This window comes from Scyliorhinus torazame, chromosome 9, assembly GCF_047496885.1.
Source record: "Scyliorhinus torazame isolate Kashiwa2021f chromosome 9, sScyTor2.1, whole genome shotgun sequence".
Taxonomy (NCBI): Eukaryota; Metazoa; Chordata; class Chondrichthyes; order Carcharhiniformes; family Scyliorhinidae; genus Scyliorhinus; species Scyliorhinus torazame.
Window position 1 is genome coordinate 2,596,306 of NC_092715.1, and position 16,554 is coordinate 2,612,859.

At 47.5% G+C, this 16,554-nt stretch overlaps 1 protein-coding gene across 4 annotated transcripts in view; it reads left to right on the forward strand.

Moving 5' to 3' along the window:
* The window catches only part of LOC140429045 (nipped-B-like protein), an 817,118-nt gene that overhangs the window by 678,024 nt on the left and 122,540 nt on the right, over positions 1 to 16,554 (forward strand). For all 4 annotated transcript variants that reach the window (XM_072515574.1, XM_072515576.1, XM_072515575.1 and 1 more), the window contains one exon: positions 6,247 to 6,401. In XM_072515574.1, coding sequence (XP_072371675.1) covers positions 6,247 to 6,401 — 155 coding nt within the window. The remainder of the gene's footprint in view (positions 1 to 6,246; positions 6,402 to 16,554) is intronic.

Here is a 16,554-nt window from a genome sequence, read left to right on the forward strand (position 1 = left end):
ATTTAATAAGGTCCCTCATGGCAGGCTGGTGCAAAAGATTTTTTGTTTGCTGAAATGTCTGTGCACGATTGTGCAGGCATCAGTTGAGTAACAGACTTGGACTACTGACTCCCGCTGTCTGAGCTTGCACACAAACTTCAAGCAGAAAGAGTTGACTAGCCTCCTGTACTGTAACCATTCCAGGCTTCTATAACCTCTATTTGAATAATTGTAGTAAACTATTATTGCCATACTATAGTTGCTTATCCTTCTATATTTTCTTTGAATAAATACTATGTTTTGCACTGTTAGATAACCTGTACAATACACTTATGGGGAGGCAATGGTGTAGTGGCATTGTCAAAGGACTACCAATCCAGAGATCCTGGGTAATGCTCTGGGGACCCAGGTTCAAATCCCACAGCAGCAGATATTGAAATTTGAATTCAATAAAAATCTGGAATTAAAGTTTAATCACAGAAAAATATAGTGCTGAAAAGGCCCTTCGGCCCACCGAGTCTGCACCTAATCTGCCAATCCTAATCCCATTTGCCAGCACTTGGAATGTTCAGACGTGCCAAGTGCTTTTTAAAGGATGTGAAGCAACCCTCCCCTACCCCCCCCCTCCCAGGCCGTGCGTTCCAGACCATCACCACCCTCTGGGTAAAATGGTTTTTCCTCAAATCCCCCCTGAACCTCTCACCCCTCACTTGAGTTTTTGTCCCCTTGTAACAGACCCTTCAACTTGGGGGAACAGCTGCTCCCTATCCACTCTGTCCATGCCCCTCATAATCTTGTCCACCTCGGTCAGGTCGCCCCTCAGTCTTCTCTGCTCCAGAGAAAACAACCCAAGCCTATCCAACCTCTCTTCATAACTGAAATGTTCCATCCCAGGCAACATCCTGGTGAATCTCCTCTGCACCCCCTCCAGTGCAATCACATCCTTCCTATAATGTGGCGACCAGAACTGCACACAGTGCTCCAGCTGTGGCCTCACCAATGTTCTACATAACTCCAACATGGCTTCCTTGTTTTTGTAATCTATGCCTCGTTCGATAAAGGCAAATGTACCATATGCCCTTTTTCACCACCCTATTACCCTGTCCCTCTGCCTCTAGAGATCTGTTTAGAAACACGCCAAGGTGCCTTTGTTCCACATGACTTCACAGTGTGTGCCATGGTAGCACAGTGGATAGCACTGTTGCTTCACAGTGCCAGGGTCCCAGGTTTGATTCCCGGTTTGGGTCACTGTCTGTGTGGAGTCTGCACGTTCTCCCCGTGTCTGCGTGGATTTCCTCCGGGTGCTCAGGTTTCCTCCCACAAGTCCCGAACGACGTGTTTGTTAGGTGGATTTGACATTCTGAAGTCTCCCTCTGTGTACCCGAACAAGTGCCGCAATGTGGCGACTAGGGGATTTTCACAGTCACTTCATTGCATGCTAATGTAAGCCTACTTGTGACAATGATAAATATTATTATTATTCATTGACTATTTCCTTGTCAAATTGTTCCTTCCAAAGTGTATCACCTCACTTTTCAGGGTTAAATTCCATCTCCCACTTTTCTGCCCATTTGACCGTCCCGTCTATATCCTCCTGTAACCCAGGACTCTCAGCCTCACTGTTACCACCCAGCCAATCTTTGTGTCAGCCGCAAACTTACTGATCCTACCCTCCACAGTCATCATATAAATATCGAATAATAGGGGACACATAACAGAACCCTGGTCACTGGCTTCCAGTTACTAAAGCAGCCGTCTGTCATCACCCTCTGTCTCCTACAGCTCAGCCAGCTTTGAATCCACCTCATCAGGTTCCCCTGTATCCCATGTACATTTGCCTTTTTAATAAGTCTCCCATGTGGGACCTTGTCAAAGGCTTTGCTGAAATCCATGTAAACTACATCAACTACGCTACCCTCATCTACACACTTAGTCACGTGCTCAAAGAATTGAATCAAATTTGTTAGACATGACCTCCCTCTTAGCCATGCTGACTATTCCTGATCTAACCTTGCCTCTTCAAGTGGAGATAGATTCTCTCTTTCAGAATTTTCTCCATCAGTTTCCCCACCACTGACGTGAGACTCACTGGTTTGTAGTTCTCTGGCTTATCCCAACAGCTTTTCTGTAGTGGATTGGATTTGTTTATTGTCATATGTACAGTGAAAAGTATTTTTCTGCGCGCAGCTCAAACAGATCATTTAGTACATGGAAAGAAAATACTTAATAGGACAAGACAAGGTCCACAATGTAAATACCTAGACACCAGCGTCGGGTGGAGCTTTCAGGAGTGTAGTATTAATCAGGTCACTGGGACCACATTCCCAATTCTCCAGTCCTCTGGCACCTCCTCCGTGGCCAGGGAAGAATTAATAATTTGGATCAGGGCCCCTGCAAACTCCTCTCACTTCCCACAGCAACCTGGGACACAATTTGTCCGGACCCGGTGATTTGTCCACTTTTAAGCCTGTCATCACTGCCAATACTTTCCTTCCTATGACAACTTGCTCGATAACCTCTCAGTCGCTCTCCCGGAGTTCCATATCTGCCTCATTCTCTTGGGTGAAGACAGATTTGAAATACCAATGTCCTCTGGCTCCACCCACAGATTCCCTCTTGGCCCACAATGGGCCCTCCTCTTTCCCTAGTTATCCTCTTCCCATTGATACACTTATAGAATATATTGGGATTTTCCCTACTTTTAACAAGAGATTTCTGATACCCCTCTTTCCTCTCTTAATTGCTTTCTTAAGCTCCATCCTGCATTTTCTGTACTCCACGAATACCTCTGTTGATTTACTTCCCTTGTACTTATTAAAAGCCTCTCCCTTCTTTCTCATTCTATCCTGAATATCTCTGGCCATCCATGGTTCTCTGGACTTGTTACTCCTTCCTATTACCCTCGAGGAAACATGTTGGGCCTGCACCCTCCCCATTTCCTCTTTGACCCAACCCCCTCCCTCCCGCTCTTCTGTAGATCTCCCACCAGTAATTTTTCCAAACTACCTTGGCCAGATCCTGCCTTATTTTACTAAAGTCTGCTCTCCCCCAATCCAAGATCTTTTTCTGCAATTTATCTATTTCCTTGTCTATAACAAACTTAAATTGCACCATGTTGTGATCGCTATCACCAAAATGCTCCCCCACCATCACATTGGATTGGATTTGTTTATTGTCACGTGTACCGAGGTACAGTGAAAAGTATTTTTCTGTGAGCAGCTCAACAGATCTTTAAGTACATGGGAAGAAAAGGGAATAAAAGAAAATACATAGGGCAACACAACATATACAATATAACTACATAAGCACTGGCATCGGATGAAGCAAACAGGGTGTAGTGTTCATGAGGTCAGTCCATAAGAGGGTCATTTAGGATTCTGGTAACAGTGGGGAAGAAGCTGTTTTTGAGTCTGTTCTTGCGTGTTCTCAGACTTCTGTATCTCCTGCCCGATGGAAGAAGTTGGAAGAGTGAGTAAGCCGGGTGGGAGGGATCTTTGATTATGCTGCCCGCTTTCCCCAGGCAGCGGGAGGTGTAGATGGAGCCAATGGATGGGAGGCAGGTTTGCGTGATGGACTGGGCGGTGTTCACGACTCTGAAGTTTCTTGCGGTCCTGGGCCGAGCAGTTGCCATACCAGGCTTTGATGCAGCCCGATAGGATGCTTTCTATGGTGCATCTGTAAAAGTTGGTAAGGGTTAATGTGGACATGCTGAATTTCCTTAGTTTCCTGAGGAAGTATAGGCGCTGTTGTGCATTCTTGGTGGTAGCGTCGACATGGGTGGACCAGGACAGATTTTTGGAGATGTGCACCCCTAGGATTTTGACACTGCTAACCATCTCCACCTCGGCCCCGTTGATGCTGACAGGGGTGTGTACAGTACTTGCTTCCTGAAGTCAATGACCAGCTCTTTAGTTTTGCTGGCATTGAGGGAGAGATTGTTGTCGCTACACCACTCCACTAGGTTCTCTATCTCCCGCCTGTATTCGGACTCATCAACCACCGGTCTGGCTTCATTCCCCAGAATTGGGTCCAGCACTGCACCATCCCTTCTTGGACCCTCCGCATGTTGAACTACAAAGTTCTCCTGTATACATTTTACGAAATCTGCTCCATCTAAGCCCTGAACACAATGACTATCCCAATTAATACATAGATACAGAGACGATAGGAGCAGGAGGAGGCCTTTTGGCCCTTCGAGCCTGCTCCACCATTTATCACCATCATGGCTGATCATAGAAAATACAACACAGAACAGGCCCTTAGGCCCACGATGTTGTGCCGAACCTTTGTCCTAGATTAATCATAGATTATCATTGAATTTACAGTGCAGAAGGAGGCCATTCGGCCCTTTGAGTCTGCACCGGCTCTTGGAAAGAGCACCATACCCAAACTCAACACCTCCACCCAACACCAAGGGCAATTTGGACATTAAGGGCAATTTATCATTGGCCAATTCACCTAACCCGCACATCTTTGGACTGTGGGAGGAAACCGGAGCACCCGGAGGAAACCCACGCAGACACGGGGAGGACGTGCAGACTCCGCACAGACAATGACCCAAGCCGGAATCGAACCTGGGACCATGGAGCTGTGAAGCAATTGCGTTATCCACAATGCTACCGTGCTGCCCTTAAGAACAAATAAATCTACACTATATCATTTTACCGTCATCCATGTACCTATCCAATAGCTGCTTGAAGGTCCCTAATGTTTCCGACTCAACTACTTCCACAGGCAGTGCATTCCATGCCCCCACTACTCTCTGGGTAAAGAACCTACCTCTGATATCCCTCCTATATCTTCCACCTTTCACCTTAAATTTATGTCCCCTTGTAATGGTGTGTTCCACCCGGGGAAAAAGTCTCTGACTGTCTATCTATTCCCCTGATCATCTTATAAACCTCTATCAAGTCGCCCCTCATCCTTCTCCGCTCTAATGAGAAAAGGCCTAGCACCCTCAACCTTTCCTCGTAAGACCTACTCTCCATTCCAGGCAACATCCTGGTAAATCTTCTTTGCACCTTTTCCAGAGCTTCCACATCCTTCCTAAAATGAGGCGACCAGAACTGTACACAGTACTCCAAATGTGGCCTTACCAAAGTTTTGTACAGCTGCATCATCACCTCACGGCTCTTAAATTCAATCCCTCTGCTAATGAACGCGAGCACACCATAGGCCTTCTTCACAGCTCCATCCACCTGAGCGGCAACTTTTAAAGATGTATGAACATAGACCCCAAGATCTCTCTGCTCCTCCACATTGCCAAGAACTCTACCGTTAACCCTGTATTCCGCATTCATATTTGTCCTTCCAAAATGGACAACCTCACACTTTTCAGGGTTAAACTCCATCTGCCACTTCTCAGCCCAGCTCTGCATCCGATCTATGTCTCTTTGCAGCCGACAACAGCCCTCCTTACTATCCACAACTCCACCAATCTTCGTATCGTCTGCAAATTTACTGACCCACCCTTCAACTCCCTCATCCAAGTCATTAATGAAAATCACAAACAGCAGAGGACCCAGAACTGATCCCTGCAGTACGCCACTGGTAACTGGGCTCCAGGCTGAATATTTGCCATCCACCACCACTCTCTGACTTCTATCGGTTAGCCAGTTCGTTATCCAACTGGCCAAATTTCCCACTATCCCATGCCTCCTTACTTTCTGCAGAAGCCTACCATGGGGAACCTTATCAAATGCAAACTCAATAGCCTAATCCTGCTTTCTCCCCATAGCCTTTGACCCCATTCACCCCAAGTGCTATATCTAGCTGCCTCTTGAATATATTCAATGATTTAGCATCAACTACTTCCTGTGGTAATGAATTCCACAGGCTCGCCACTCTTTGTGCGAAGAAATGTCTCCTCATCTCTGTCCGAAATGGTTTACCCTGAATCCTCAGACTGTGACCCCTGGTTCTGGACACACCCATCATTGGTAACATCTTCCCTGCATCTACCCTGTCCAGTCCTGTTAGAATTTTATACGTCTCTATGAGATCCCCCCTCATTCTTCTGAACTTCAGTGAGAACAATCCCAACCTCGTCAATCTCTCCTCATGACAGTCCCGCCATCCCTGGAATCAGTCTGGTAAACCTTCGTTGCACTCCCTCGAGAGCAAGAACATCCTTCCTCAGAATCCGTTCGATTTATCAATTCTCATTCAGACCCACATTGTATTCTGTGCAAATGTTGAACTTTGAAACATGAAGACTGTAAACAAACTCATTACTCTTAAATAAAATTGTGTTTTTACTCGTGGCAGGTGCTCTAACAAAACTGAAGGGACAGCACCAGGAGGATTCCAGCAACACTGCTCTAGTTGGCAATAAACCGGCCCTCCTTCGCTCCCTTTTCACTGTTGGTGCACTGTGCCGTCACTTTGACTTTGATCAGGAGGAGTTTAAAGGCAACACTAAGGTAATAATTAAACGTTGAACTTGTTCATCCTCTTAAATACACCTTTAGATATGATATCAGTATATAAATAACTGTAAAGATTCTGTACTAAGAGGAATAAATCATCACCAGAGCCAGGCAGATCGTGCAGGAGTCTACTGCGATGACCTTGCTTGCAAATCGGTTTTCATTTTTGATGCTGGTGATGGTTCCTCAGAATAGTGCAGTCAGTGACAAATTCAGGGCACCATGGCTGTGGCCGAGCCTCACAGGAGGGGAGAAACCATAGAACATAGAACCTCTACAGTGCAGAAGGAGACCATTTGGCCGCACCGGCCCTCAGAAAGAGCATCCTAACCTGGCTCCCAATCTATCCCTGCATCCCCATAGCCCCACCTCACCCGCACATCCCTGGACACTAAGGGGCATTTAGCATGGCCAATCCACCTAACCTGCACATCTTTGGACTGTGGGACGAAACCGGAGCACCCGGAGGAAACCAACGCAGACACAGGAAGAAGGTGCTAACTCCACAGAGTCACCCAGAGCCAGGAATCGAGCCTCGGACACTGGCGCTGTGAGGCAGCAGTGCTAACCACTGCCACCATGCCGCCTCCTTATGGAAGAAGAGTGGAAGAGTAATAGTGATAAAGGGATTCGTTAGTTAGGGGAACAGATGGGTGTTTCTGTGGCTGTGGACGTGACTCCAGAATGGTATGTTGCCTTCAGGTAGGAAGGGAATGGAGTCCTGAAAGCAAATTTTAGGGAGCTAGGAAGGTGATTAAAGAGCAGGACCTCAAAAGGAGGAACCTCCGGATTATTCCCAGTGCCTCGTGCGAGTGAGCACAGGAAAAGGAGGATTGAAAGATTTGAATATGTGGCTGGAGAATTGGTGTTGGAGGGAGATATCGGAATCTGAGGCACTGAGAGCAATTCTGGGGAAGGTGGGGCCTGTGCAACATGATAGATGGATTGCTCCTTAGCCTAGCCGGCGATCTGCTGCTGCTTCTGTTGGAATGGTGTAAATTAGATTGACAAGGGGATAGAACCCTCCGAGGGAGCTCAGATCGGAGGCAAACAAAACTGGTACCCGAACTAGAAAAGTAGTAAGCAAAATTAGAAGATAGACTAAGCAGAGGCATTCATCAAATTGGATCAGAAAGCCAAATAACGTTAAAAGGACAGGGTTAGGGATGGCACGGTGTCTCAGTGGTTAGTACTGCTGCCTCACGGTACTGAGGACCCCGGTTCGATCCCGACCCCAGGACACTGTCCGTGTGGAGTTTGCACATTTTCCCCGTGTCTGTGTGGGTCTCGCCCTTACAACCCAAAGATGTACAGGGTAGGCGGATTGGCCATGCTAAATTGCCCCTAAATTGGAATTTGTTTCAAAAAAAGATGCAGGATTAAGGCAATCATTGTGAATGCTGCCTGCATTCAGATAAAAATGGGTGATTTGATGGCTCCAATTGAGGTAAGTGGGTGTGATTTAAATGTCATGATTTAAATGAGAAGCGGCTAATGCGTGACCAGGATGGGGAACTGAATACCGAAGGATACACATCAGTTTGGAAAGATAGGTAATAACGAATAAGATCTTGGATCGAAGGAACAGATGTAAAATCAGTTTGGATGGAGCGAAGAAACCGCAGGGGGCATCAAATATAGGCCACCAAATTGTAGTGGTAATGTTGGACACGGTATGAATCAGGAAATTAGAGATACATGTAACATGGGTAATCCAGTAATAATGGGCTTCAGTTTCATACAGACTGGGTAAACCTAATAAACACTAATGCAGTAGAGGTTATGCTGGAAGGGATAAAACATGCGTTAGGCATGTTTGGATTTGGGTTTATTGCCACGTGTACCATGGTACAGTGAAAAGTATTGTTCTGCATAGAGTCCAGACAGATCGTTCTATACATGAAAAAGAAACATACAGAAATACACAATGTAAATACATAGACACAGGCATTGGGTGAAGCATACAGGAGTGTAGTACTGCTCAATAAAGAAGATGTGCAAAAAGATCAGTTCAGACCCTAAGGGGTCATTCAGGAGTGGGGAAGAAGGTGTTTTCAAATCTATTAGTGCATGTTCTCAGACTTTTGTATCTCCTGCCCGATGGAAGAAGTTGGAAGCAAGAATAACCCGGCTAGGAGGGCAGGGGTCTTTGATTATGCTGCCCGCTTTCCCAAGGCAGCAGAAGGTGTAGACAGAATCAGTGGATGGGAGGTGGGTTTGTGTGATGGACTGGGACTCTTTGTAACTTCTTGCGGTTTTGGGCCGAGCAGATTCCATACCAGGCTGTGATGCAACCAGATAGGATGCTTTCTGTGGTACATCTGTGAAAGTTGGTAAGAGTCAATGTGGACATGTCAAATTAGCTTAGTTTCCAAAGAAGTATAGGCGCTATTGTGCTTTCTTGGTCGTAACGTGACATGGGTGGGCCAGGACACCTAGGAATTTGAAGCTGTCAACCATCTCCACCTCGGCCAAGTTGATGCAGACAGGGAATGTGTACGATACTTTGCTTTCTGAAGTCAATGACCAGCTCTTTACTTTTGCTGATATTGAGGGAGAGATTATTGTCATTACACCACTCCACTAGGTTCTCTATCTCCCTCCTGTACTCTGACTCTTCATTGTTTGAGATCCGACCCACTATGGTCGTGTCATCAGCAAACCTGTAGGTGGAGCTGGAGCCAAATTTTGCCCCACAATTGTGTGTGAATTGGGAATATAGTAGGGGACTAAGTACACAGCCTTGCGTGGTCCCGGTATTGAGGACTATCGTGGAGGAGGTGTTGTTGTTTATCCTTCCTGATTGTGATCTATGGATCAGGAAGTCGAGGATCCAGTTGCAGAGGGAGGAGCCAAGTCCTAGGTTTTGGAGTTTTGATATGAGCTTGGCTGGGATTATAGTGTTGAAGGCGGAGCTATAGTCAATGAATGGGAGTCTGATGTAGGAGTCCTTGTTGTCAAGATGCTCCTGGGATGAGTGTTGGGCCAGGGAGATGGCGTCTGCTGTGGACCGGTTGTGGCAGTATGCAAATTGTAGTGTGGTGCCAATTTCTCTTTACTATGCTCTTTATTCTGGCTCTGTCCCAATTAGGGCAATCAGTAAATTTGCCTTTCTTTCTATATTGTCTGTGTCCGAATGCTTAGAGTCGCCAGGTATCGAATGATACCACCACAAGTTTCATCTGGCTATCGATCAAAGAGCCAAATACCAGTTAGTTAGTTCAAGGCCAAGGGTACTTTATTTACATACAATCAATCATGCAGCATAAACACTACTAGGTAACTACACCTATTACTAAGACAACCTGTACTTAACTTCGGGCACCCGGCTTAGGTCAGGAAACAGTGGCCGCTGTTCAATTCTGGATCTCTTGGGTTCGAAGGGGTAACTGCTGCTCAGCTGGGCTCATCCGTCTGGTAGCGGGCGTTGAACTCGAACTTGCTTCTGGTGTTGCTGCAGTTGGCGATGACCGTGACCGGGGTACCAAGGCCAAAAGAGAGCGAGCATATGGCAAACTCTTCCATTATACTTGGGGGTTTTTCGCACTCTTTTAGGCGGTCCTTCGATTTGGGCCTTACTAATTGGGTGATCCCTGAACACTCCGTCCGATTCCTTAGCCAATAAGTGGTCGGGGATCTGGATGACTGGGCGTGTCTCAAGCGGTCATTGACCCCGTTGTTTGTGTTTCCCATGGACAGGGAGTGGCGCCGAAATGTCTGGGACTGTCCCGGTTGCTGGAGTACCAGTCCTTTGTGTTGGGGGAGATGGGCCATCACATGCTAATCGGCCTGATTAACATGCTAATGGGACGGAGTTTCAATACCGTCTGGACTTTGCTGACAAATATGCATTTCAGGCTCTGAGCCTGCCCGACTCTTGGCTTGTCCATTTTACCCATCAGTCTTTGCGAGTTGCTCTGTGCTTAGTTGGAAGTGGCCATCCCAGATGGCTATACTCCATCCTCTTGATCCTCAACGCGAAGCGTGAAGGATCACAATACTGGGTCTTCTTTGTTCTCTTGGGATGCCGGGTACCCTTAACCAAGGACAGGTTCTACTCTACTCTGTCCTATGGGTCCAAAAACATTTATCTAATTTCCCTAAACAACACATGTCTAAGAATCTCTAGGGGGCCACTTAACATTCAGTAAAAGGGGAACCTCTAACTGTCTCTAACTAGACTACACTCATGCTGCTATTTACAATCCAAAAACTTTTGTTACAATACAAAAACAATATTCAATAGCATCGCATTTCTTCCGATCACTGACACTTACACAGAAAAATAAACTTTATTAACAAAACAACAACCGCGGAATTTATTAAGGAAAAGGTTCAGAAAGAGTGTGAGGTCTGCTGGAGTCCGAGGAAAGGGGCTCTGAATGTATATACTGGGGGGCGGGGGCTCTCCGTCTCCATTTCCGCAATCTAATTGTCTGGATGACGCTGTACAATATGGTTATTATTAGTAAGGCCCCCACTGTGTAAGACAGTGAATACCACTTGATGAGGTTCCATGTGAGGGTATCGGTGGCTGGGTGTGTGTGTGCGGTGTAGTGCCTGGGCCGGGGGTGTTGTGTTGGGTGGTCGTGTTCGGGGCCTATGTAGTGAGGGAGGTGGAGGTAGGTAACGCGCGCAACTGGACTGTTCCAGCGACGAACATGATGCCGATCATCAGGGTCGTCTTCATCTTGTTCGGGTTTTCTTTCGCCGTCGAGTGTCTTCGTATCTCTCTAAGGGAACAAGCATAGTGTCTGTTATCATCATGTTGTTTAACATCTCGTATTTCTGTCTGTGTCTCCTTAACGTCAATTCTCCCATTATAATCGTCACCCTATGTGACTCCCTCTTTTTTTTTTTTTCAACAACCATTTGCGGAGACGAGACATCCCCAAAAAATTCTGTGTCACAGTGCGAGCACTCTCGCAGACTGTGGTTGATGAGCTGAGTGGGCGGACAATTTCTCCGTCCTCTGCAAACTTGTTTTTTTCTAACCTAAGTGTTTCTTTCATGTAAATAGTATGTGGGGGAATAGCAACCGAAGCGTTGCCAGGAAGGACAAAAGTAGTGGCAAAGAGCATTCTTTAAACCACAGGACTGGGGGGGGGGGGGAAATAAAAACAGAAAAAGAGTTTCTAAACCAAGTAGTTGAATGGGGTGGTGCGTATGATCCGTGGCAGGGCAAGAATGGGTGGGATCCCCGGGTAGGGCCGTTGCTCTACTACCCGAGCTTGGCTGACCAAATGAGTAGGGGGTCCCCAGGCAGGGCGGGGATCAGTGCCGTTACTCCACTGCCTGAGTGACCTTCCAAGAGCGGAACGAATTTGTAACAATATGGGTTGCCGGCAAACTTGTTTCACTGACTGCCATGTGGCGTCAGACGAGTAATTATGGCTGCATCAAGAACATTGGTGTGAGACCGAAAGAAGAAACTGTATCAAGAAATTCAGTGAGATTGACACGAGTAGTCGCACAAATAAACAAACATTCAACATTTTAAAATAACAAAGTAAAGGAAAAAAATGGGCAGGCTCCATCAGGGAGATACCATAAATCTCCATCGGTTTCTGACTCTCATCATCTGGACACCTCAATTCCATTTCAAATTGATTTGCAAAGGGGTTACCATGGTGGGAGTCAGACCCGTAGCTGTCTCCATCTCCCGGGTGCCAAACTCTTTCATGGAGTTTGCGTGCTAACGCGGCGTGTGCTGACGTGGGTTCCATTTCGTCATTTCTCGTCAAGCGACAGGAATTGTCACGATGCCAGTGCTTCATGTCTGTAGGGAGGTTGTCAGGGGGGTGTCGCTATCTTCGGGTGGCAGGTCAGGTTCTGGAGTGGGCAGATAAATTGTTTCAAAGGGGCTGAGTGTATCGTCTGAGTGGGCCTGTAGTGACTGGGGCCTGGTTCGTGGGATCTCTGTTCGGGTCTTTCAGGGGCTTCAGTGGTGCTGTCGCAAGCAGCCGAATCAAGCGTCAGGGTAAAATTTGATGCTGGGGGCGTGGTCAAGGTCGTGTCTGTGGACATGCTTCTGGGGAGGGGGAACTCGGGTTGTCAGTGGACAGGTCCTCATTGTCTGCCATCGCAATGAGAGATGGTGCGAGTGGCTGCACTGCGTTCTATAAACCTTAAGCTGATTTACATGGAACCATCCTGATTTTCCGTTTGGAAACGTGATTTTGTAAACCGAGGGGCTTGCCTTGTCTGAAATTGAATATGGTCCTGCAAATTTAGGGGAGAGGAACGAACTAGGGTTGTACAAGGTGATCATTACCTGCTGTCCGACTATACTCTGTCGGGTGTACTGTTTTGTCAAAGCAGGCCTTACTCTGTTTTCGTTTAGCGCCTAGTCGAACAGCTTCAGTGAGCTGTGCTGCTTTAATATTGTCTACCATGTGCTGGACTGCTTTCTCATCGGTCAGGGCGGTGAGTGCGGGGCTGGCCAAATCCAGTCCGAATACGTATTCGGTACCCTTCATTGATCGTCTGGTCATGAGGGTATGGGGGGTATATCCTGTAGAGCTCGATAAACATCAGTGCGAATGGGAGCACTGTGTCCCATGTTGTATTGTGCTGCTGCACCATTTTCCTAAGGGTGGCTTTTAGCGTACGATTCATGCGCTCCACTGGATGCCGCTGGACTGCGGGTGATAGGCAATGTGGAACTTTTGTTTAATTACAAATATTGTCATAACATTTTTCATGACTCTTCCCGTAAAGTGGGAACCTTGGTCCGACTCAATACTACGGGGGAGTCCCCATCTTGTAAAAATCTGTTCTGTTAAGACCTTTGCGGTGGCCTTGGCTGTGTTTGTTCTCAATGGGAATGCTTCGACCCATTTCGTAAATGTGTCTATCACCACTAGCACATACTTGTATCCATTTCTGCAGGGGTGAGGGGACCAATATAATCTAATTGGAGCTTTGTCCACGGGCCATTTTCAGGGTGGGTATGGCGTAGCTGGGCTTATTTCGTATACCAGTCGGGGTTATTTTGAGCACAAATTAAACCATTTTTGACGTAATGGGTGTCCGTCATGGAACTTTCAAATGATCTCATTCCTGTCCTGGTTGGGGACTACATAACTTCCATCCTTTAAAACGATTCCCTCATGGACCGTCAAAGAATTCCTAAATTCTTCATAGGGAGTTGGGAAGTTTTCTTTTAAATTTCCCTCAATGTCTCGTTTTCCTTTTGTGCCTGGGCTAAGTCTTGGATGTTGGTCTGTGAGACCTGAACTGCGTATACTGGGGCACTCTCGGGGGTTGCCAAAAGTGGCCATGTCGTGAGCCTGCCTTCGCTAGGGCGTCAACGTTCACATTACCGGGTGGGGAGGAACAATGGTGGCTTCTTACTTTGACGATGCCGTATTGTCTGCCTTTCGCTGTCTGGAGGAGATGTTGGAGCAGTGGGGCTGAGGGGAGAGGTTTTCAGTCGGCGGAAATAAACCCCCTCGATTCCCACAGGGGTAGGAATTCCGTAATGCTGTTGCAGACGTACAAACTGTCCGAATATATGTCTGCAGGGGTCGGGAATGAATTGGGGTGCTGGACAATGTAAGCAATGGCTGCTAACTCGGCTGCCTGCGAACCTAAGTGTCCAAGCAACTTTAAAGCTATCTCACGGTAGCATTGTGGATAGCACAAATGCTTCACAGCTCCAGGGTCCCAGGTTCGATTCCGGCTTGGGTCACTGTCTGTGCGGAGTCTGCACATCCTCCCCGTGTGTGCGTGGGTTTCCTCCGGGTGCTCCGGTTTCCTCCCACAGTCCAAAGATGTGCAGGTTAAGTGGATTGGCCATGATAAATTGCCCATAGTGTCCAAAATTGCCCTTAGTGTAGGGTTGGGTTCTGGGGATAGGGTGGAGGTGTGGACCTTGGGTAGGGTGCTCTTTCCAAGAGCCGGTGCAGACTCGACGGGCCGAATGGCCTCCTTCTGCACTGTAAATTCTATGATCTTCTAAAGCGCATCCTTGCGCGTCCTCTACATAAATATCACAGCCTGTTATCCTTTTTCCTTCGAGGGCTGTGGAGGAGCCATCTACAAAATTCTCAGGGCTTTGTCTGTGGGCTAGGGTCCGATACCTGTCTTTCTTGGTACCGACTTCGGGGCCTGTGCTGTTCTTGGGGGCTATGATCTTGCACTCAATGGGTTCCTGCACAGTGAAAATGTTGGCCAGAAACATGTGCGTTTTTGTCCATTTCACGGTAATGTTGCGTCCCTGTAGGAGTAGGGTCCATCGCACTGCTCGAATTTGGCTTACTGTGCCGTCCTTTAATCTGCCGTCCAATAAAAGCTGTGTCGGGGTGTGCTCGGTCAAAATAGTTACTGGGTTGAGTCTGATTATGTACAAGAAGTACTGTACTGCCCAGAAAACTGCCAACAGGTGCCTCTCGCAGGCTGAAAATCCTTGCTCGGCTGGATCTAAGACTCGTGAGGCGTAGGCTACGGGTCCTAGACGATCGTGCCTTTCCTGCAGGAGGAGGGCCGAAAAGGTTCGGTCGGTGGTCGCTATCTCTATCGTGTACGGGGAGTGTGGATCTGGGGCTTGCAAAGCAGGGGCTGTGCTCCGGGCGCTTTCAATGCAACCAAGGCATCTTTGTGCTGTGGAATCCATTTCCATGGGGCCTGTTTCTTTAGTAACTCGGAGAGTGGGGCTGCTTTTGTGGCAAATCCGTCGATATGGTTCCGACAATAGCCAACGAGTCCTAAAAATGACTGGAAGGCTGTAACGTTCTGGGGCAAGGGCAAATTTACGATGGAATCAATCCGTTTTGAGTTCTATTTCGTGCTTCCATGCGTGATGACTGTACCTAAATAAGTGACCTTTTCCTGAAGGATTTGGGCTTTCTTGGGGTTAATTTTGCATCCAATCGTTGTAAGGAGTTCTAATAATTCAGAAAGAAGCGAGATGTGCTTTTCCTTGGTGTCAGTCTGTAGGAGCAAGTTGTCCACATACTGAACAAGGCATTCAGGGCGGGAAAATTTAGATAATCCGTTTGCCAATCGTATGTGAAAAATGGAGGGGGAGTTGTGGAAGCTTTGTGGAAGGCACGTTCACGTGTACTGCTGTCCCTGGAAAGTGAACGCAATTTTATACTGGCATGCTTTGTCCAGTGGTATGGACCAAAAGCCATTACTGATATCTAATACGAAAAAATATTTTGACTGGAGTCCCTGTCTCAACATGGTCTCGGGACTTATGGGCAACGGTGGGGGCTGCTGGGGGAGTTAGTTTGTTCAATTCCCGGTAGTCGATGGTCCGTCGCCATGATCCATCGGGTTTCCTTACTGGCCAAATCGGGGCATTATTCGTCGATGCGACGGGTCGAATCACTGCTTGATTCAATAAGCTTTGAATTACCTTGGCTATCTCTCCCTCGGCTTGCTGGGGGAAGCCATACTGTTTCTGGGGCTTGGGATCGGGACCTGTAATGTTTACAACACCTGGGATTTTGCCGCAGTCGTGCTTGTGCTGAGCAAATGCTGTCTTATGTCTTTTCAAGACCTCTCTAACTGCTTTGTCTGTGGTAATGGTTTGTGGATCAAACCAGTACTCTCCTACTGAGCTGATTCTATGGGCATAATCTCCTACTGTGATTGTGGCGGGGGCTCGCGCTGCTCGAGCCATTTTCCAGATGCATCGGTTTACTGGGTCGAATGAGAGGTTGTGTGTACTCATGAAATCGATACCTAGAATGTGTTCTGCTGCCTGGGGCAAGTCTACTAAACCAACCAAATGTTTTGTCCTAATATTACGGAGCTGTACGTCCACAGGGGCTGTGATGTGTCCCTGCTGGAGGTGACCTGTAAAGCCACTAAGGGTAATGGTGTCCGTAGTGGAGCCAAATCTCTTTCTGGTACATGGTGGAGTTTAACGTCGTTCAGGACCCTCCTGTGTCCCAAAGGAACTCTACGGGGTGTCCCCGGACTGTGCCTGCAACGACCGGTCTTCCGGACTTAAGTTGGGGAGCCCAAACACTGTCAGTCGGTGCCATTCATGGCTGAATTATCTGGTCGGGCGCTAACGCTGTGAATGGGTCGGGTATTGTTTCTGTGCGGGGGGGGGGGGGGGGGGGTGCATTTGAGTGCTGATTCCTTTGCTGCTTTGGGGGGGCATTGCATTCTCGGACGTAATGCCCCTCGT